The 23,812-nt window shown below is 36.4% G+C and overlaps 1 protein-coding gene and 1 long non-coding RNA gene across 22 annotated transcripts in view; both read left to right on the forward strand.

Annotated features, from left to right (window-relative positions):
• The window catches only part of LOC18443413 (putative RNA-dependent RNA polymerase 5), a 49,998-nt gene that overhangs the window by 4,245 nt on the left and 21,941 nt on the right, over window positions 1-23,812 (forward strand). For 4 of the 21 annotated variants that reach the window (XR_016055665.1, XR_016055664.1, XM_011628502.3 and 1 more), the window contains exons 3-9: window positions 12,239-12,392; window positions 14,573-14,699; window positions 20,405-20,479; window positions 21,019-21,211; window positions 21,954-22,152; window positions 22,226-22,313; window positions 22,451-22,594. Coding sequence is in view for 14 of the 21 variants with exons in the window: in XM_011628502.3 (XP_011626804.1) it covers window positions 12,239-12,392; window positions 14,573-14,699; window positions 20,405-20,479; window positions 21,019-21,211; window positions 21,954-22,152; window positions 22,226-22,313; window positions 22,451-22,594 (980 nt within the window). In the remaining 7 variants the exon portion in view is untranslated. Of the gene's footprint in view, window positions 1-9,445; window positions 9,669-12,238; window positions 12,393-14,572; window positions 14,700-20,404; window positions 20,480-21,018; window positions 21,212-21,953; window positions 22,153-22,225; window positions 22,396-22,450; window positions 22,595-23,812 lie in introns of those variants that run through there. The other 17 variants (XR_016055667.1, XM_020673012.2, XM_088866974.1 and 14 more) reach the window with 12 other exon arrangements.
• On the forward strand, window positions 5,809-7,215 carry LOC148781901 (uncharacterized). Its single transcript, XR_016055669.1, has 2 exons — window positions 5,809-5,914; window positions 6,058-7,215. It is a non-coding gene; the product is annotated as an uncharacterized LOC148781901 (long non-coding RNA).

Below are 23,812 nucleotides of genomic sequence, written 5' to 3' on the forward strand. Positions count from 1 at the left end.
GCATGATCATGGATTCTCATGCATACAAGCTATAACTCATGAAGGACTACAGTATGAATAAGCATGATGAAAAAGATGATCAAATGGGGATTCTAAGATCACTGAAACTTTTGTAAATTCAAAATTCCAACAATTATAGATGCTAAGAATATGATCTTATGAGAAAAAAAAATTCAATGGAGTTTACCTTGATAAATGCACACTATGGACTGAAGCATAAGAAAGAAGGACCACCATTAATGGAACTTTACAAAGCTCTTGTTCTTCAATTTTTTCTTACAAAACCTTAGATGAAAGAGGGGCAACAATTTTTCAAAATGGTTCAAGAGTTGAGATAGAAAGGGTTTGAGATCTCATTATGTGCTTTTATAATATGGGTGTAACCTTGGACTCAATCAACGCCTTTGTTGTACTAATCCAAAGGCACATAAGAGGTTAATGTACCTAGCCATCCATCCCCATCCAACTATTAAGATGAAGGGATGGGATTTCACACCATTATCAGTCACCCTAACTCCAAGTTATGCCACTTTACCATTTTTTCCTTGGTTATGTTTTTGTTCCAATTGTATCCAATATGGCCTTACAAAAATACCCTTAGTTTTTTTTAATAATGTATTAGAGTAGATAACCTCAAAGGCTAAAGGGCAAAGAAGTAATTGGCAAAGCTCACACATATGAAAATATTCTACTTTATCAAAGCCAATCACTTTATAGATCTAAAATTTCAAACCAATCAATTTTAAGATAATGTCCCCTTCACACATGTGTGTGAAGATATTTTCAACTCAAATTTGAAAATGCATTTTCTTTTTAATAACTAATAAATAAATTAATTAAACTTCACACATGCCATGCATGACGCATATGTGAGTTAATTAGATGTGATAAAAAGGGGGCCTTAAGTTATAACGTTATATAACAAAATATAACAATATATAACTAGACATCATAACACAACCCTTTATAAAACAAGCAACCAAATACCAATCTAGTCCCCCACCTAGGGATTAGCACCCAGCTGGGCGGTGATCTTAGAGTGAGTCGTGGGGTGCCACATGGCAGCCCTATGGTCACTCGGACGCCACATAGCACTATCAGGTCAGGACTAAAGTTGAATTTGAGTCAAACAATTTGAAAAATCATTTTTTTATTTAGCAAGTAAAATTCTAAAAAAATCTCTATAATTCAAAATAAATATTGAAAGTATTTTTGAGCAATTATTAGGGTTTTCTCATCATTATAAAATCGGATAAAAGGTATAGTGAGATCTCAATCTAATAACTATAGGTATCAGAGTACTCCATTGGGCTAGTCTCGAATGATGTTCTGTCGAGTCTCAGATCAACCCATTAGACCTATGTTCCACAATTTAAAGCAGGGACACATAATTTGTTATATCTATCAAAGTCGTCGAGCCAGAACTTCCAATCATTTGGCTCTCAATGGATTACAGGTGTATCCCTGTGAGACATGATCTAACTCAATTACAGGGGTCCTCTCAAAGCACATATGCACTGGCTATTCCAAACTCGGATAATGCATTTGGAAGAGTGGCTTCCCGTACGAAATGAAAATACACATGCCATATAATGGCCTCGTGTCAGGATACGGGCTTATGTCCCATAAGTCTTGACCATTCCATATAGGGCAAATACTCAATAAGTGCTCGGGTTCTATTTTTCTCGTTTGGATTCTTGAAGTTCTGGCTGATTGCCGCTAAATATGAGGCTAACCTATAAAATCTTGAATAGGAGGTGACCTTTACACCTCCTTGAGATATTACTTTCTCAACACGTGAACTCTTGATGCCTCATGCGTACTCGGTGTAAAAAATTTGGGCTCCTTTTCGCGAGACGCCAAGATTTCAATTTCTTAATCGCTCCCACTGAATGAGAGATTACTGGAATTTTGGCCTTGACAGGCCATATTTCCAATAATATAGAATATCATATGGCTTAAGTTTAGCCTTAACTACGATTGTTAAACATTTTTTTTAGCATTGAATATTCTTCTAAGCAGTGTTTCAAAAAGCGTTAGGCGGTCGGGGGGGTCCAGGCTGCCTAGAGCCTACGCCAGCGCCTAGAACTTGGGCAGCCCAGTAGAAATTTTTTTTTCTTGATTTTCTCTCTCTAAAATAGCCTCTAATGGGTTTTAGATTCATTTTGCCACTTTAGTATTAAAAAATAATCCAAAAATACCCTCAAGTAGCTGTATTTTCGCTCCTGGGCGGGCGCCTAGGTGGGTTCAGGTGGGTGCCTAGAGGTATCCACTCAGGTGCTGGGCAACCGCTTTTTGAAACAGTGCTTCAAAGTTTTGATCATTTGTATTACATGCCAAGTTCTATAACATGATCGTTTTTCGCTAGTGGCTCTCTGAATCTCGTCACACCACCACCAAGTTTCTTTATCGGAATTTCTTTTCCCTCTAGTTTCTTCTAAAACTTCTTTTGCCCCTTTCTTAATGCAGTCAACCATACTTCATGTTCAAATTTTCATTTTTCTGCTTTAATTAATTTTTCCCTTCATAAGTTTATTTTCTCATATTTTAAATTCTACTACCTTGTTCTTGGGAACCTATCAATTTTGCCCATTCTTTTCCATCTTTTTATGTAGACATCCATAACCACGAGCTTATGTTGCATAGTCTAACTCTCTCTCGGAATAATGTTACAGTCTTTACATGATGGTTGTTCTATCTTCTCAACTTGGAGGAAGTGTATGTGAATTTTATTGATCCACTTTAATAGGATATTTGATGTTCATCTTGCTTTTTAAAATTTGTTAACAATGAGTGTTTGGGATTGAAATTGATTTTGTGGCAAGGATTCAGAAGAGATTTTCTGGATTTTGGGTGTGCTGAAATACATATTATGGATTGCTTAAATAGTTGTTTTTGAAGTTTTGGTGTTTGTCTGCTACTTTTTCTTTGGAACTTTTTCTTGAAGGAGATCCTTTTTCTACGTATTATTTGATAGTTATCCTCTTGATATACTTTTTGCTACCCTTAAGTCTTGTTATTTTCTTGAGTTTTAGTGAATTGTGGTGTTGATTTGAGAAGAAGCAATGCCCAATTTGTATGAAGTGGTATCCTAGTAATTACAGTGCCCTTCCAAAAGCAGCAACTGTGAAGAAGTGATCTAGTTGATTTTATTAATTCAAGCCCTAGCTAAGAGAGCAGTGTTGTTGAGACTAGACTGGTAGCCAAACTAGAGAGGCCATCGGTCTTGTTAGATTGGTTCTCCAGTCAAAAAACTAGACAGTGTAAGAAATATGGATAAATAAGGAAAACTTGGAAAATAGAAATTATGAAAAAATATCTAAGAACAACAATTCTAGGGATTTTTTAAAGCAAAAATAAAATTGCACCCACTTGATATTTTTTTTGGGTAAGTCAATGGGGGAGAAGGCCCCCTACCCGATTTTTCATTAAAAGATGTAAAAAGAAGAACAACTAATGTACAACCCTGTAATGGGGCATTTGCACCAGATCATGTAGTAAAAGAGGTGAAAGAAAATCTGGTGGTCTACGGTGCCACACGGTGGCACCAGGGCCAACAGATGCTCTCTTAGTGAGCGCATCAGCAACCATATTTGCCTCTCGAAAGATAAATGCAATGGACCATTGTTGCATAGAAAATCTGGAACGACAGTTATCTACAATTGTCTAAACCCGCCATGGAGCACAACATTGATTCTAAATGGCATTTACAAGTAGGCTGAATCACTTTCAATCTGAATTGGAAAGAAATTCCTCTGATGAATCAATTGAACACCTTCTTCAAGAGCCAAGAATTCTTCATGGTTATTTGAAGCAAATCCAAAATACTTTGCAAAAGCCGCAACAAAACCACCCTTACTGTTTTTGAAGACTCCACCTCCACCAACTAGACCTGGGTTTCTCAAGGAAGCACCATCAATATTGATCTTGTAATTTTGAACCTTAGGAAATGACCACGCCATCGGAATACGAGATTCTGGCTTCTTCCGACACTAGTTTATCTAAAGATTACTTATAATGGCTTTTTTTGATAAATGAAAACATCACTTTTTAATGTTTGCTAGTACATGAACATGTAAGGTAATCCGTTTCACAAGGTGCTCTCTCCTGGTGGACCTTCACTCAAAGACCCCCCTGTTGCGCTCTTCCCATAGAAGCCAAATAGTAGTAAAAAAAAAATGGAAGACTAGATAATATGGAGACCCTGAGATTTATATACAAAAGACTGTGTATAAGCTGCCAAATGAGCAAAACGAAGAACCTTGAATTTATTAAAATGAAGACAACCATTAATTTGAATACAAGAAAAACCAACTGCTTGTGTTGACCAAAAAGAAGAAAAAGGAGTAAGAATAATAAATTTCTTGCAAAAAACTTGAGAATTCAAATTTTCTTATTTTTTGAAATATAAAACAAACGATAAATAAGGGGTGTAATAAACTCATTGGGGCTTGAAATAGAGGGGATTGATGGTCGAGTTCTGCCTTAAAATCATAAGAGTTTTTCTTGAGTAACGGCAGTCTCTCTATCTAAAAATCACCTTTTGGCCCCAAAAAAGTCTAAGATTCTTTCCTTGAACTTTTTCATAAGGACAGAGAATGAAAAATTTTCCCTAGAGATTACCATTTTTCGTAAAACCTTTTAGGTCAATTTTAGTCTCCATTGGGATTGGCTTGTTTGGAGCTAGACCGATGATCTAGGCAGTCCAGACATTGGATCAATTGATTTGCCAGTCTAGGTTGGGTTTGTTGGAGCATCTGGCCTAGGGGAGTAGACTAGACAAGAAAGGTCACAAGTTCAATGGTTTTTGATTCAAACCTGCCATTTTGGTTAACTCTCAACACTATTGGAAGAGAGTGGACAAACCCACACAGGAAGTTGGTGAGCCTCAACATGGAAGGAATCCAACGGCCAATGTTAGAAGTCAATGCAACATTTGTGATGGAGGGGACATTCAGCTTGTTCCTAACCAGCCTTGGGCGCCTTTGATTAATTAATATTCCAAGAATTAGGTCCCTGGTTTGTTTGAAAAGGAGAGGGTACATGGAATCAAAATTGATATTCTCGAGTTTCGTGTTCTACTCCATCTGAACGACTTTCTTGATTGGCTGAGTAAAATTGGAAAATATATTTAAATATAAAGATGTTGCCAAGTAAAAAAGTTTGAAATTAGTAGCAACAAAGTTTTTAGGTCTTGTTCTGGGGTGGTGGGATGATTTGCAATCTGATCACCTTCTAAAAGGCAAGGAGAAAATTAATTCATGGAAGAAGATGAAGACCAAATTGGGCTAAAAGTTTTTACCCGTGAATTGTGCTTGAAACTTGCATCAAAGGTGTCAAAATCTCAAGCAAGAAGAGAAATTGGTGATTTAGTATATATTGTGAGCTTTATACTTTGTTTTGGGCAGGGTTACAAGGGCTTAAGGATCAAAAGATAAGTTCTTACTTAAATGAGTTAAGTCGAACATCTAGAATGAGTTGGCCTTCGAGGATGTCTTAAATTTTCAAAGCCTACACATTGGCTCTCAAAGCAGAGGAAATTTTAAATTTGGGCTTTGCAAAAAATCCAACTTCAGGCGAGTGGTTGGATTTTAAGGTGGAAAAGGTCAATAGTAAACCCTTAAGTAATGAAAGGTGGTTGAATTTTATAAGTTTTGCGCTAATTCCTCTATATACATGTGTTGATTTGTTTCTTGAGGTGTTTTCACTACCATTCGTACTTTTAGAGCCGTTAGAGACGAAGGTTCATATCTTGATATATTTCTTGAGGTATTTTTTTGCAAACATTTACACTTTTAGAGCCAATAGAGAAGAAGATTGAAGAAGTAAGTGGAATTGACGTAGAACGCATCTCAGTTGTCTTCAAAACTCAAGGACGAGTGTTCGCCAACTAGAGGATAATGATGCACATAAGGTAGGGGCAAATATATGTTTTTCTTTGGATTTTACTTATGGGGTTAAGCAATATAGTTTGGGGATTTTAAAGCTTTTTTAAGTTGTTTTCTTATTATAGATTGTTGGGGTCTAGGTTATAACAAATAAGGTCTTCTTTGACAGTCAGGAAATACAAAAAAGACCGCACTTTTGATATCTTGGATCGATAATCCAGTAAAATAGAGAGATTAAGGAAGACGTCGCACACATAATTAGAGCTGGATGGGCAAAGTGGAGATGTACAACTGGAATTTTATGTGATCACTGCATACCAATGAAGTTAAAGGGCAAGTTTTACAGGACAACTGTGGGACTAGCTTTGCTTTATGGGGCTGAATGTGATTTGAGAAGAATCAAGACCCCTATTTGCATAAAAAATGTTTCTTTTGATGTGGTTTCTTGCGTCATTTTGATGTGTGATAGTTTGGTATTGGGTTAAAAGGCTTGTGTTTGATTTCAGTCTGCTATGTTATTTTGGCTGGTAAATTTTTGTAGATATAGTTCTAAACTTTTTGTTGGATAGCTTAGGTTTGCTTCTGTTTGATTTTTTGTGATTTTAAATTTTCTCTTGTTATGGAATGGTTTCTTGGACTTTTAGTGCAGTTAGAATGTCTTGGCAGAGGTGAAAATTTCTTTATGTGGTATTCTGTTGGGGTGGTTTTGTCAGTTAGAGGTGACTTGGATTGTAAATATCTTAATGTTGATGTGGAATCAGTTCGTACTGTAGGATGCGCAATATGCATGTTAAAATTTTTATTTGTTTCTTTCATTTATTTTTTGATAAAGATTATTGTGGATTTAGTGCTGTGTACTTCAATCATGAATTTATGATGACTTTAAATTGCTGAGTTTGGTAAAAGTGTCATCGTGTTTTTACTTTATTTAGGTTTTTGATAGTTTTTTGTGTCATTTGATTCTTTTTTCCTTGTTTGTTTAGATATAGAAAGTTGCTATTGCTCAATGTCCATGAAGGCGGAGCCGCCTGCCTAGGCAGATTGGGGGTCTGGCGGCCTAGATGGGCGCTTAGGAACAAGGACGCATCCCCCCCTGCTGTCTTTTTCTCTTTCAAAAGCCTAACTCAAAAAGGGCTTTTCAGCTAATTCACATTCAAAGATTGCCCACAATAACGCAAAATTATGCTAGGCCAAAATTCTCATAAATTTTTGAAGTATGAAAATTTAGCTAAAGTTTTATGTTAGAAAAATTTCATTTGTTTTCTGCCCACAATGTGAATTTCAACAAGGATACCCCCCCTTCCCAAAAGAAAAAAAAAAAACAAAACTCCCCTCTTTCTCTCATATGAACTATGTAGGATTAGCACAAATCGTCCTCTGTCTATCTCTTATGTGTTTGTGAGTGTGTTTTTAAGGGATCGAGTCTAGGCAGATAAATGGGTTCTTTCTTTGATTTTAAAGAAAAAAGATGGATTCTCTCATGGTATGTCTGTTCATTATCGATAAATGGGGCCTCACGTCACTCTCTCTCAAACACATACACACACACAGTGGCACATCTTACTCTTGCTCTCAAACACGATCAATCACATAGTGGAGCATCATCCTCTATCTCAAACATGATCAACCGTAGTGGGGCATCGTTCGATGCATTGCCGTCATTCTCTCTCTAGGATGCAAGATGTGTCTTGGGGGATTAAAATGTCCCCCCAAACCTTTCCCTCTTATTAGGGGAAAAATATCAAAACAAATCCCAAAAATACCCCAGACTGAGGGCATTTTACTGCCCTCAGCCAAGTTGCTAGGCGGCGCCTTGGCCGCGTAGGCGGGCTCTTTGGAGTAATGACGTCTATGGTGCCCACCTAGGCCCTCTTGGAATTATGTCCTTCAAGGCATTAAAATTCCACCATGGTAAATGACTCTTGACTTCAGTGGGAGTACAAGAGCAACGTGACTCTAGGATCTTAGCGCACTAGGACCAAGAGTCATGGAATGTTTGAGCGAGTTTGCACGGAAGCGCAATCCATTCCCTTGAAAGAATCGGTTTGCTCACCATTCCCTTGAAAGAATCGGTTTGCTCAGTTTTGCATCTGAGTTCTGTATTCCTGTCCTACATGAGAGAGTCATGAGGAGGATTTGTATGCATGGAAGGCATCGAAAGGGTTGAGGGTTACCTCTAGTCAAGGTCGTTTATTGTTATTGGGCCTCATGATCGTGTGATGGGCCAGGGCGATGTGTTTTATGTGATTGATGATATAAGCTCGATGACCAAATTAGCCCTGTATGGGAAGGAAGGTTAGGGCCAACAATCGGCATAAGTCCTTGACTTATAGAACCTTATCATAGCATATGCATAAACAGTCGCAATGCATGGGAAGCCACTGTTCCAGGGATCCACTGCTAAGAGGTATGCACATGTGGTAAGAGGGGAACCCCTCACCTTGTATGTGCATGTCCTCTAGGGAATGCACCTAAAATCCACTAGTACTTGGGGATTCATGGTCAACTCATTGGTTCGACTTTGATAAGATATATTATGAGCCCCTGATTATACACTGTGGTTCATAAGTTTGTTGTGTCATTTCGAGAAAGTGGCTTTAGATTTCGACTCTAGTCAAGTGGAGTGCTTTGATTCTTAATTCAGTTCCATAGGATACTAATTCCCCTTGAAAATGTTTGTAAACAGTGTTAACGTGATTTCTTTTGATAGAAAATGATTAAAAGGATTTTTGGAAATGTTTGGAGATTTTTTCAGATTTTTTGAGCAAGAAAATGTGTTTTATGGAATTGTTTTCTTAAAATGATGATTTAGGATAGGCTCCTCGGGACTTGTATGGGACACCCAAATGGCCAATGGGTGTCCATGTAGGCATGGGAGGTTCCCATGTCAGCTCCATGTGGGGATGACATGGGGGATGACATGGGGGTGACATCAAACCCCATGGGGAATCCATCGTCCTTTGGTGAGTTGTTGTTTTAAGTGGGGGGCATTTAAATCCTTTAAATATTGGGTTTTATATTATTTTGGAAAATTGGAAAATTAATTTAAGCACATGTTAAATGTGAAAAGTAGGTGGTATGTGCACATGTGTGAGCCCTTTTAGAAGGGGCATAGGGTTTGATGTTTCAATTTAAACCCTAAGAGCCTGTGGTAATTGTGCAGTTAATTAACTTGCGCATGTGATATTTTGTGTTTGGCCACATATGCTCTTTCAAAATAGATGGAAAGTTTCAAAATTGATTTTTGCTAGAATTTTGTATAATTACCTCAAGGGTAATGCCCTCCATCTTGGTTTTAAGTTTAATTATTTGGAAAGAGCAAGCGTATTTTCATATAAAGGGAATTTTGTATGAATTATGATTTTTAAAAAGGAGGGTAAAGGTGTTTAAATTCATACCATACATCATGATCGCATGATGGTGGATGGTAGGCTAGGATTAAGCCTCACTTTGTAGCCATAGGATGATAACATGAAATGCCTAGATTCATATATCTAGGAGTATATATACACTTGGTGGCTAGAAGCCTATAAATATCCCCTCACTCATTCATTTTCTATATGCTTGAAGCTCACACTTTCTCTCTCTAAGTGGCACGTCCTTTCCCTCTATTTCTCCTAATGTGGCACTCCCAAACCATTTTAATCTCTTTTTCTCTCTCTTCCTCCATGAGATTAAAACATGAGTGGAGTGATCAAATTCTAGTGAGAAAGTTCCATTGATGATTAATTCAAGCTCCATCAAAGCCATGGATGATCTAAGAACCAAGAGATCCATCGAGTAAGATCTAATCCTTCTTCCATTGTTTTTGAAGTGCTTTCTTGCTGTGAAATCCAAATTACCACACTGTTTCTTGATCTCTAAAGTTCTTGATTCATAGTTCCTTGATCTAAGATTGATCGATATAGTTGATGGCTCCTTCCATGCTATTGATGGTTTCAATGAGATTTCTATGATATTTCCTTTGTGATTTATGGTATTTAATTGACTGAATTTTTTCTGAGATTTTGACGTTAAGATCAGTCAATTAAAACTCCTAATTGATGGATCTAAATGGAAAATGGTGTTTTCACATCCATGTTATTGATGGTTTCATCCTTGGTTGATTGTTCTAGTTTCCATGAGATTTTCTTTGTGAAATTAGGAGATTATTTGGCTGACATTTCTTTGAGATTTTGACATCAAGATCAGTCAATTATATTTCATATTTATGGATCTAAAAAGTGATTTTAACAGGAGAGACTATGGTGAAATTTCCTCTTGCCATACTTTTGAAATTTGAAACTGGTTTTATGATCTAGTATGTCCTTCTCTCCGATTTGCCCACTACTTGTTTGATCAAATTGATCTTTGAAATCCTTCCATATTTTTCAAGTGTATATCAATAGATGCTTTGCTTCCCACAAATGTTCAAAACAGCATAGTAGGCCGGCAAGGTGGTTTGGGCTCTGGGCCGCTTACGCGCTAAGGTGGCCGCCCAGACCCAAAAGCGGCATGTGTTGTCTTTTTTTTAAACGTTGGATCCCCAACAACTCTCAACTCTCCTTATTTTATTTCATATACTTATTAATTTTTTGATTTACCAATAAATTAATAATTACTGTTACATGTAAAACGACAAGTGGCATAAAAACTCTAATCTTTCCATATATTAATTAAAACTAAATTAATTCTATTTTTTGGTTTACCAATAAATTAATAATTACAAATTAATACTATTTGGTTTGCCAATAAATTAATAATTACAAATTAATACTATTTTTTGGTTTACCAATAAATTAATAATTACTATCACCTGCAAAAATTATTTTCGATAAATTAATAATTATGAATTAATATTGTTTTATAGTTTATCAATAAAATAATAATTACTATTACATGCAAAAAGCATTTTCGAGAGGTGGTGTATTGATTAACACTGAATTAATACTATTTTTTGATTTACCGATAAATTAATAATTATTGTTACATACAAAAAGAATTTTCAATAAATTAATAATTACAAATTAATACTATTTTTTTAGGTCTACCAAATTAGTTAGCAATTACTATCATATGCAAAAAGTATTTTAGATAAATTAATAATTAAAAATAAATATTATATTTTGGTTTACCAATAAATTAATAATTACTGTTACATACAAACAACTAGTGGCATAAAAGTCTAATCCTTCCGTATATTAGTTAAAACTGAACTAGTACTATTTTTTAGTTTACCAATAAATTAATAATTACGAGTAATACTAATTTTTTGTTCAGGTCAAGGTGGCGCCTATTCCACAACTAGGCATTATACAGGCCACCTAGTCCACAACTAGGCATTTTTCAAAAAATGCTGCCTAGGCGGCTTAGTGGCCGAATTTTCGTTCATTGCTTCCCACCTTTGACAGTTTGAATTTGGCCCGAATTGAGATGTGCCATCACATGTCACTCTATGACATATAGCTAAGACCTAAGGCCATGAATTGGGCGCTCGAGAGCTTCGATTGGCTTCCCATGATCATTTGCATTGATTATGTGAGCAATTCCGTTTTTGTGATTTGAAGATCATGATTTCATGAGTTTTATGATGTCATGTGATGTATAATTTTGCTATGTAAATTTGCATGGTGCTTAAATTCATCACCTCATATAAGTGTTGTATGTGGATCTCCTTTGTGTAGTCTTGAGTTGTCTTGGACAAGGGATCAATTGAGTTGTATCCTCTTAATATTGAGTCTATAAGAAGTGTTTGATGAATGTAATTTCATTGATGTGGATTGAGGCTTGTATTGCCATTTGTATTGTAACTCGTAAGAATTTTGAGTTGCATTGTCATACATTGTCAAGTGTAAGTTGTATTTTGGTTTCTATACTCTCAACCCCCCCTAGGCCTTTTGGCCCAGCTGCTTAGGTGGCCGGGCGGCTGAATTTTTGAACAATTCTATTGCTTTTTAATTTTTGAGCATCTGGGTTGCGTTTTTAACGTAGCGTTATTACTTCTGGCTCGTCATGTTAAGTTTTGTAGGTGGCCTTGTACTGTATTGGCCATTTCTGTATGGAAAGGGGAGTACATAAATTTTATCATCCTTGATATTTGAAGCTAAGCCTTGGAGGGTGGTTGCTTGTGTTGAATATGCATATGTACATATCATAATTTTACTTTCATTTTCTTTCACTTTAATATTTCAATTGCATGACATCGTGGTTTTGAATAAGTCACAGGTGTATTGAGTCTCACTATATGTTTTAGATTTTGAATTCACCATGCGGGTGCAAGTGAATGAAAGTTTTTCACTATTCAAACCCTTGGTTTTGGTTTTCTTGGATACTCCTATTTTGACGAGGTTAAGTTCTACTTTTTTGTATAGATGATGTCTGTGAATGTGCTCCAAATTTGGAGCCATCTAGCTTGATGAATGATTTTCGATGTAATACTTATGGGAGCAACGAGTTTCAATTCAGGAAGGCTTTGGGAGAGCTTGAATTTAGAAAAGCTTTTCTTATTCTGAACTACATTGGCAAGTAAGTTCTAATGGTTTGGATTTATTTATGTTCAATTGATTGTTACATGACATGCTTATTTCTTAGAATCAACATTATTAAGACCGGACTAGAAATTTAACTGGTGGAGACATTAGTTTGGCTACACCGGTGGAACTGGACCAGTTCACCAGTTAGACTGGTAAAAAAAAAAAAAAGGAATGAACTGTAGAAATAATTGAAAAATAGAGAAAAAGAAAAAAAAATTTAGAAATCTAAAAATATATGAAAATTAAAAATTGTTAGGAACGATGAGAGAGTATAAATTATTATCCCAATTATTTGGGTTCGGCTACATGAATCCCGTTTCGCTATTCTACTCTATCAAGGACCATACCCCACATTAGCATGAACATAGAACATAGGTTCAGGGTTCATGACAAGATTTGGAAAAGTTTTATGCCGGCTTCCTTGCCTAACACAACCCTCCTCTTTTACCCGGGTTGGGACTGGCATGATCGGCTTGTGGCGGCCCACGTGCAGTTAGAGAGAGAGAAAGTATTAATTGAAATATGACTTTGTTGAACTATCTAAAATGGAAGAATGGGGATATTTCACAAAGATCTCAGAAATCAGGTAATGAAACATTTTTTCTTTTCTAAAAAGAACCAAGAAATATATTTGCAAGGTAGATCCTAGTTTTTTCATAAGGTGTAGCCCTATTGCCTACCATGATCAGGCATCAACTTCACCTGCTTTGGAAGGGAAACAATCTAAAATAGGGAGTTTGAATAATGAGTTTACAACCTGAATGGATGCTTAGCAACGGTCCATGGCAGAATGAGGTTTAGCAACTTACAAAATGCCTCACCCAATTTGATTGCAAAAATGAATAGAAAGCCAAAAGAATCAAAATAATGTACAAAATCCACCAATTGAACCAATTGGGTAAATGCCTACAACATTAAAGCGAAAAAACCATAATATTGAATGCGATAAATGACCCATTGCAATGATCATAGAAAAAGTTCATTATTTGTAAAACCCTTGAAAAGCCTAAATTTATTCTCACTTTTCATAAAATATAACACCAAAATCAGAAAATAAATCAAAGAAGCTTATGTGGAGGTTGAATGGCAGAATAGGCGGCTGCAATCCGCTTGGAAAATCGTTGGAAATATAGACGTAGACTTGGGTTTTTGGTGTCTGAGAGAGAGGCCAAAATTGCCGAACTTGCTCTTTCTCTCTCTCTCTCTCTCACACACACACACACACACACTCTGAAAACCTGCTTTTTGAATCCCAGCTCACCTATATGCACTGTTACCCTGACACTTGGAATAGAAACTGGTGTGCATGTCGAAACTTGGCGAAACGGCCCTGACACATGACTGTATGTGTTGGATGATCATCAACTATTAGTATGGTGTCAACACTTTAAATAGAAGTATTTGTTTTTTATGGCGTAAAATGGGTAGAGATCTACATTGTAGGAGAGCTATGTGTCCTTCACCAGCTTTATTCATTTTGGCTTAGAAATCCTTCACTGATTCTGTGGTTCATTTACCATGGCTTGCAACTTTATTCCTTTATGGCACAAAATTTTATATAAAAGCATAATAACTAAGTGCTTGTGGTCGAATGGAACCCTACCCAATTCCCTTGCATGTGTCACTTCTACCATTATGCTGTCATTGTTTGTATGTAGTAAAAGCAAAGGTAAAATTATAAATGGATGTATTATTTAGTTAGTAATTACATGCTCACATCAAGATTTGAACCCCTGCCACCTTGGAGTGAGCTCCATGCCATAAGCACTACCACCTCTCCATTAACGCAATTGTTGTCATAAATTGGAAAATAATATTATTAAGTAATTAATATACAATATTTTATTTATGGAAAATAGATGTGTGGATGTCTCTATCCATACTGACTTTTTATCCTGGAGTAGTAGACACAACACTCATGAACACCGACACCTATGTCGGTTTCCGCATAACACTGCCAATATGATAGTATTTAGTAAGAAACCTTAACAATATTCAAGAGGATAGAGAAAACCACCTGAAAATGACTTCGAATGTCAGAAAAAATTAAAAATAAGGTACTCGCCTAGAATTATTGTTGTACGATTGGATCGGCTGGTTTGGTCTGGCGTGGGTTTTGGAGTTTATACTACAGATTGCTTCAATCTGGGGCTTTTTATTTTTATCTTGCAGGCAAAGGATAGATGATGTCTTGTCCATAGAGAAAATCCGAACATGGAAGGACTTGTCCATGCAATGCTTTGAATATGAGGTTTGGAGGACAGTTGGCGAGCGCTATGCCTCTCAAACTGATAGAAGGGTAAGCCTCATCATAGCCTATGCAATATCTTTCTTCAGTATCTCTTGAGCAATGCTAAAGACTGTACCATTTGTTGAACCAATTAGCATACTGGTCTGATCCTACTGGGAAGGTTTTTTTTTTTTAATTATTAAAATGGAATCAATCCCCTGCTGTATTACATTCTTTATACATTGCTTTTAAGGGTGCATTCCTATTGTTTTTTTGAAATAATAATTTTATTTTGTTTTGGCATAGTTCTATGAATCCATCTTTTTTGTTTTCTGTATGTGTTTTCTCATACTTGTTCTTCCTTTGATTTTGATTACCATCTGAAATTTCTTTAGTTATTTTGTTGTCATTTTTTTTATAATGAAATTGTGCAAGTGCATTCATGCAATTTGGTAAGGTTTTTCGTTGGCTACTGGAGGACAAGACTACATGTTCAATCACATTGTAGCACTTGTAAACACTGGCTGATTACAATTAGTGGGTGGTATTATTTATCGATTTTTTGGTGGATTGTGATACTCTTGATGTTAGACAGTGTCTATACTCACTTTCCATGGGTGTTGCTCCACTGGCTTCAGTTGTTCCTGCTCCCATTTTAAGTGCAGTATGAGACAATCTTATTTGAGTAAACCATTATGCCTAATAATTGAAAAAATTAGATCAGTCAGCTACTAACCTTTTTGAGTACCGAAATTAGTTCTTTCAATGCCTGCTAGTGTTTCAAAAAGCGCTAGGCCTAGGTGGCTTGGGGGGTCCAGGCCGCCCAGCGCCTAGGCGGGCACCCTGAACTTGGGCAGCCCAGTTGAATCCAAATAAGGATTCTGCAGTTTTGTCAGTATCAGTTATATGTATTGCAGTACATAATTCAAATTATACTAAATATTAGCATTTAGCACACACTCTATAAGCATAAGCATAATCCATAAGTCGGTTCATACTCCATATCCAATTAAAACTTAAAGTTTTCCAACCAACTAAATTATCAAATCAAGTTATCAAATAGTATCACACCGGTATTGTAGTATACCACCATGAGGAAGAAAACAAATTTGAATTATGAAACTATGAAAGTAATACTTGAAGACTCAAGAATCTTCAATAGTTCAATACACAATACTTCAATCAAAGTTCAAACTTCAAAGTTTAATAATTATTCAACAATCAACATTCATCATTTATTCATCATCAGAAAATCTTGGGTTAGCTGCTTTGGCATCATATTCATCGGAGTCGTCACCCTCCTCGACATATTGGTCGTCCCCATCCTCCTCCGTCTCTTCTGAATCAGCCTCGTCTTCCTCCTCTTCCTCCATCCTTGTTCTCTGTGCAGAACATCTAGTGGTCCTAGGAGGGTCAGCTGATGTCTCTGAAGCATCCATGATCATGTTTCATGTCAATCCTTCATGCTTCTCGACCTCATCATCATCAATTAACCACTCCATAGCATGGTCTATATTTTTTTGATCTGATGGGGTCTCTTTTATCTCTTTTAGCAAACTTGTCATTCAAGAATCGATTGTACTTGCCATAGACTAGGTCATTGAGCCTCTTTGATTCAAGCTTGTTCTTTTTCTTTGTATGAATCTAATAAAATAAAATGAAACTAATTAAAATCTAATATCTATGGTTCATGTATTGTTTATAAAATTATATAAATTATCCTTACGGCCTTACCTCTTCAAAAGTACTCCAATTGCGCTCACAACCGGATGAAGAAGTGGTTAGGTTTAAGATCTGAATGGCCAACTTTTATAAATTTGGAGAACTACACTCATGTTGGCTCCACCAATGGGCTGCAAAGATATAGAAAAAAATCATAAATAAATAATAGAATTACTTGATTACTTGAACTTGATGAAGATGAACTTGAAAATATTGTTAATACCTGGATTAATTTTGGTCCTTTGCCTCATCGCCATTGGACTCCCAAAAGACTTTAATGAGTACTTGTAATTTATCAGGTCATCAGTGCATATAATATCCTGCATATCAGGATCAGGGATTAACACCTCTACACACTCATTAAATTCGTTCATAATTGTGTCATTTGTTTATATATCCTTGTCAATATAAAAAAAGCTGGGTTCAAATAATAACAAGCTGCATGGAATGGCCGATGTAGCTGCCTTTCCCACTTCTCATCATTAATCTCCCAAACAGGCTTGTAGCGGGTTTTTTCATCATTGAAATTTTGGGCTATCTCTCTTTTGTATTTTTCTATAGTATCATATATGTAGCCCATAAAAGGCTTGTCACTATCAACCATGCGAAAGACTTTGATAAGAGGAAAAAATAACTTAAGAGCGCCTTGCACCCCTCGTAAAAAAGCCTTAGAAAGGATAATATCTCTCACCTTCTTCTCAATTTGATCCTTAAACCACTTGCGTGCTCTCCACTCATCTGACGTAAACATTTGCCTCAATTGCACTCTCCTCAAATGTATGCTATATAGGCATAAGTACCTGATTGCAAATCTCGTGATCCAGGCCTCACAATCTCTTTCTTCTTTGTAAAAGTACGCATCATGCTGAGGGTGAAATGGTGGCTATAAATGAAATTTATAACTAACTTGGCCTTCTTCATTGCACTTGATGTCTCGGTTAAGCCGCCAATAGCCTCAAGTGTGAGGTCTATACAATGTGCTGCACATGGTTTCCAAAAGATTATAGGATAAGCTATGCGCAACAAATTAGATGCAGCAATATTAGGAGCAGCATTATCTGTGACAAACTGTACAACAAGATGCTCCCAACCTCCTTGATTCCCTTCTATATCACTTGAAATATGTAATGGGCATCATGGATATGATCAGAGGCATCAATAGACCTTAAAAAAACAGTCTCTGCAAATTCATCTGACTTTTTCTCTTCCTATCACTCTAAACATCAGTCATAATAGTAACCCCATATTGAGCCCATGCATCCTTCTTAAGTTCTACAACTTCCTTTGTGGCACTCAGTGCCTTTTTTAAAAAAGGCTTTGAAAGCTCATATGGGGTTGGGGGTTTCATCTCAGGGCCAAATTGGTCAATCGCCTCTATCGAAACATAGAAGTTGCTCAAACGAGCGGTATTGAAATGAATGCCCACCTCATAAAACCATGTAACAAAATAATACGTAGCTCTATCTCTCTCTTTCTTCTTGATTCTATTTTCAATGGTGGTTTGCTTTTTTTATTTCTCTTCTGCAACCTCAGGGTCAGTCCGAGGTAAAAAACTATCCATAGGGCCTCTAACCCGATGCTTATTTGTCTCAGAACCAGAAGCAATTACAATTCCCATCCCCTTTCCCCTAATAATGGATTGTTCAATCTCTTGACATCCCTCCTCAATCCTTTCCTCATCAATATCATCATCATCATCAAAATTGACCCGAACCCCAGACCTAATCTCTGCTATAGTGGAAATCTCTCATCTTTTTTCATTTTCACCATGTTCAAAAAATTGTTTATTTTCTCTTTAACAACATCACGAGTCTTTTTACCTGGGGTAACATCCCCCTTGATACCGACAAGATGTTTCTTGAACCGGTTTATGCCCTTTTTGTATCATTTTCACAACTTGCATCTTATGCAATTTTTATCATTAGGACCTGGGTTATAGCCATATTCTCAACCGGGATCACTACTCCTATTAGATCCCAAAGAAGACATCTAAAAAATAATGCAAATTACTATAGCAATAAAAAAAATCACTTACTTTGTTTGATTGCTCAATCTTCAAACTTCCACCTCAAAGATGCTTCTAAATACTTAAAATCTTCTGAAAAACCCCCTAATGACTTTGCAAAACATCAAAAAATAAATCTAATATCAATGGGTGATGTTCTGATCAATTTTTTTTAACTTTGAGAAACTCTTCGATCCTAAAAAATTCACTAAAAACTAGTTTTTTCGGAGCTTTCTCTCTCTAAATTTGGTTCCAACAGGTTTTAGGTTTCAAATGAACCTAAAACCCTAAATTTTGGCCCTTAAAAACAAAAAAAAAGACCAAAATTGCCCCTACCGAAAGTTATTTCTGTTCCCTGGGCTGGGCGTAGGCCTTGGGCAGCCTCCCAAGGCTGGGCACTTGCCTAGGCTGGTTCCGTATCGCCTAGGCGGCCCCTTAGGGATCGACCCCCTAGATTAGCCGCCTAAGCCTGGGCGATGCGCCCAGGCCTTTCGGATCGCCTAGGCATTGGACGGTCCGCTTTTTGAATCACCGATGCCTGCTACATCTACAAGATGTTGATTGTTGGGTTATAATAAAATTGCATGGTGGTTTTAGGTAGGCTAAAGCTGTGCATGGCTTGTGGTAGGGTAAATCTGTGAATGGCTTGATATGTGTGTTGTAGTTGTTTTATTTTTTTTATCATCTTTTAATGAGTTGACACCCTGGATTTGGCTTTTAGAGTGATGTGTTTTGTAGGACTTGGTAAACTCATGCTCATCCTTGAAACTACATTTTTATTAGCAACAAATTCTAGGCATTCAGTGATTAACTTCCTGTCCTCCCTATGGTGCTTTTGCTAGTTGTGGTGGGTACTCAGAAGCTTATGGGAAGGGGGGGGGTTAGGCAGTTGGTGATGGAGGGAAAAATTGTTTTTATTCTTTATTTTTATTCAACTTTAAAGAATATACATTATAGTTTTCTTTTAGGGCTTATTTCTAGGGTTTTTTGTTTTTTAGGGATTCTAGGGTTTTTATAATTTTTGTCTATTCAATGGGAACTATTCACAAGTACTATTCACAGAGGTAAATTTCTCATTTCTCATTTAAGTTTAAGTTAGAATATATAGGTCATTTTAATCATTGTATGGGCATGTAATGTCTTTGAACATTGAATTATAATATATAAGAGATGTGTGGGGCGTTGAGAGGACAATTCCACATGTTTTTAAGAAAGTAAACGATAGAAAAGCTTAGTCTTTTGGAACCCTAGCTTGGGGTTTGGAGAAGAAACCTGTGGTTTGTTCGATTTATGCTTGTCTGGTTTGTTTCTTGCTGATTTTATTGTTCCCTCAAAGTTCTCCTATATCAGGTGGGAGCCTAAGCATGCTTAGTATTAAATGCATATGTAGTTTTGAGTTTTGACAAATTAGTTTGTTTTTGCAGTATCAACAATCCATAAGGGGTGGTGCATAACTTTTTGTGGATGATGAAATGCTCAAGTTTTCTTTCTTCATTTTCCTTGATTTGTACTAACAGGTTTTTGTAAAATTAGTTACAGTTGTAAAGTCAGACTCACAAAATTGCCAATCTCTATGCCAGTTAGTTTTGAAGTTGATGCTCATGCTTCTGCTATATATGTCTGTCCTTTCTTTAGTTACTGCTATTTATGAACGATTGGTTGAGACAAATTTGCTCTTTTGAACACCTAAAATTTCTCCGTCAGTTCCTCTTTAGTTGTGATTGGGCATTTAGACCCATGCTTAATTCTGTTTTATCATGTTTATTTTGTTGTCTGGATTTGTATACGAGGTTAGGTGGTTATTTTGGTACTTTGTCATAAGTTATTATGGTTTTAGTTGACAACATTTTCCTCATCTGCAATGGGTATTATGGTATGGTTTTGATTCCTTTTCCCTTTAATCAACTGGACTCTTCGGAGTATGAATATCTCAGTAAGCAGTGATCAGTTGGAGGGAACTTTCAGGAATATGAAGTCTAGTTTCATTTTTGGGGAGGCTAAATGATGTTGGTCATAAATATGTTTTCTTTCGTCTCATGCCTCGCAGAATCTTGATTGGGATTCCGGGAAAGCAGAAAACTACCAATGTCATGTGGATCCAGTAGGGAATTTCTCCTTTAAGGTTTGTATTCATTATTTATTTATTTATTGCAAGGTAGTATGCTTTTTTTCCTTTTGCAATGTGTCCGTATTTTTTGTGACCTTTCTAGCATTCTTCTAGGAAGGCTAAAATTTCTTTTGTGAATGTTTACACTTCTCATTCATTGGACATATCATATAGTTTACAGTATTTATCACAATCTCAATTCATGATTTATCTTCTTTGTTCTTTCCTCTCTATGTGCTTAGTTTGTTTTATTTTTTTCATTCAACATATTCAGTATGCATTTATTTCTTGTTTGGGAAGGAGCTTGAAATATAGAATACATGATACATGCTAAGAACCTCTTTTATTCGATTGGGCATCATGAAATTTCTAACTCTTGCTCAAGATACAACTGTGAAACATCTGTGTATCTTTTCATGAAAGTATTGTGTAATCACATGCTGTTTTGTGTCATGTTGAGTTCTAGTGGCCATTGTAACTAAAAGATTTTATACAGTTTCTTCGAGATGGAATGATGGAAATTTCAAATGACCATAGGTTCTTGCTGTAAGCAGGGCCCGTTCTTGGAAAGCACCCAAACCCACTTACGTAGAGTACTGGGGGATGACAAAGTTCTTACAGTAAAATTTGCAGAGGAAATGGTTGATGAACGCAGAGGGGAGTTCAATTTGTCGAGATCTAAGAACATATTTAGAAGGATTGCCAAAGATGGAATCCTTGTTGGCTTGCGCAGATATCATTTTTTTGGTAAGTTTTTCTCAATGTCTTGGAATTTATAGTATATTTGTCTTTTTTTGTTGTTTATAGTTTTCTTTGGTAAAAATGTTATGTGGATTGTGGAGAGGGAATGTGACTGAGTGGCAACATCTGTGATGCAATCAAATGGAAAAGTGCTTTTACCTCTGCTTAATTTCTTTCTGCAATGACCTCTCATCAAATATTGCTTCCTTGCCACCATTATATGGTTGCTTCTTTAAGAAGCCTTTCTAGTTGCATTTGTGTTTGGTTGAGTTTCTTTCCCCTTTATTTGAATTTTTGAAGTCTCTGATCTCCTCACTCTTCATGTATGCTGCAATATCTTCTACATTGTTTGTGAAGAGGGAAATCTTTCATTTGCCAGTTGCTATGTTCCATTGAGCGGTCGTCGCTTTTAGGGTATAAGTGGGCCTTTTTCTTTGTGACACTGCTTTTTTTTTCAAGAACTTATCATTTACCCTTTCACAACATTTAGCTAGTGTTAAAGGGACAATTGAGCCTTCATTATGTATAATTGTTGTCCCTGTTATCCGTTTCTGACAGCAATTATCGATTTCTGAGCACTTTTTAAACCTTATTCATGAGTAAACCTTCACTATTGGGTATTCACAATTTCATATTTTGTTGGTTGTCTGATTTTATAGGAAAATGAGTTTGTTAGTTTTCTTTGGCAGTGGTTGGCTCTAGAAATTTGAGGTATGCTTTTTACTTGTCCTTTACTTTTGTGGATCAGTTTTCAAAGATGGGGGTAAAGAAGAGAAAAGGAAAAATGCAAATACCACAGGTGTGAAGTGTTATTTTGTCTGTATGAAGTCTGATGCTGAGTCGGACATGCACACCCCATATATTTTGTCAAATAAGACCATCCAAGAAGCAAGGAGCATGTTCATGGATGTTCATACTGTACCCAACTTGGCTAAATACATGGCTAGGTAAAGATCATATAATTTCTCTTATATGTTAAGAATCTAAAACTATCCTTTATCCTGAGCATTGGATGTGCAGGTTTTCTCTTATTTTGTCAAAGACAATCAAACTAGAAGTTGATCTTGGTAGTGTGAATATTGAGCGCATCAATGATAAGCCTTGTTTGGTACTGTTGTTGGCCTTTTGCATTAAATGAGCTTGTGAAGGACTATTATTCTGAAGCCTTTTGCTCTTTTTCTAGCTTCATGGTATGGCTTTGTCTTCCTTAAAATTAATTCATGGATATAATCGTTTCTTTGTCAGGATAATCATAATGAGATTGTCTATGATCAGAATGGTCAATGCTTGATACACACAGACGGAACTGGTTTCATTTCTGAAGACTTGATGAGCAAATTTTCGAAGAATATATTCAAGGAACGCTATTTGAAACAAAAGAAGGTTGAGGTTTGTTCAATAGGATTGTTTTATCATGAAGCTATACAATGTTCCAAAAAATGCCGGGCAGTGCCTAGGCGGCCTGGGGGGTCCTATCTGCTTAGCGCTTAGGCGGCCCCTAGAATTTGTCATAGATACACTGCTAGTAATGCTTGCACAATGATACTGCAATACATGCATACACGCAAGAGTAGATAAGTAGAAACAAGAGAATAAGAAAAAGAAAATATACAGTCTAAAACAACACCAAGAGTCGGGTGTCTTTAGACATCATCAGAAAAAGTACGGTGAGCCGCATCATATGCATCGGAGTCGAGGCCATCATCATCAGAGTCATTTCCCTCTTCAACATAATGCTCATCTTCCTCCGTTTCTTCTGAATCAGCCTCTTCTTCTTCGTCTTCTACGCCCTCTTACTATGTGCAAATCAGGCCCTAGGAGTCTTCGTTGCTGTACTTGGTGACACTTCAAAATTTTCGACCCTTTTGTATTTCACAGAATTCCAATATTACTTAATCTCTTCCCTGGTAACCTCGAAAATATTTTTACATGGAGCAGCATCCCCCTTAATGCCAACAAGGTGTTTCTTGAACTGGTAAATATCCCATTGGTATGCTTTCCACAATAATTGCACCTTCTACACGTTTTGTTTTTCAAATTCAGGTTATGACCATACTTCTAACCTAAATCACCACTTTTATAAGAACCTGGAGAAGATAGTCCCATATAACAAGGCTCCTTTTTTTCCTTTTCTAGTTTTATTGAATTCAAATATTGTTTAATCTCATCCCTAATCACCACTTCTTGAAGAACCAAAAATAGATTTATTCAAATGATAAGGCTTTTGTTCATGTTTGTATTTTACCGAATTCATTTATTGCTTAATCTCTTCTCTAATAGCTTCAGGAGCATTTTTACGAGGGCAATATTCCCCCTAATAATACCGACAAGTATTTTTTGAGCTGGTTTATACCCCATTAGTATCTTTTTATAATAATTACATCTTATACGATTTTTGTCAATTGGATTTGGGTTATAATCATACTTCCAACCCGGATCACTGTTGGGTGAATGTGGCAATTAAAGGCCTTATGCGTGCTTGTAAAATGAAATGATATAGTGGAACATGAACTCAGTGGGGGTGTGGTCCCTCGTGGACCATATTAAACAAATGATGTTTACTGATACCGAACTGTGCTTGACGGTCTAGGCCACTCGGTTGGGGAA

Source organism: Amborella trichopoda, chromosome 5 (genome assembly GCF_054954075.1).
Source record: "Amborella trichopoda isolate Santa Cruz 75 chromosome 5, AtrichopodaSantaCruz75HAP2 v2.0, whole genome shotgun sequence".
In the NCBI taxonomy this organism is placed as follows: Eukaryota; Viridiplantae; Streptophyta; class Magnoliopsida; order Amborellales; family Amborellaceae; genus Amborella; species Amborella trichopoda.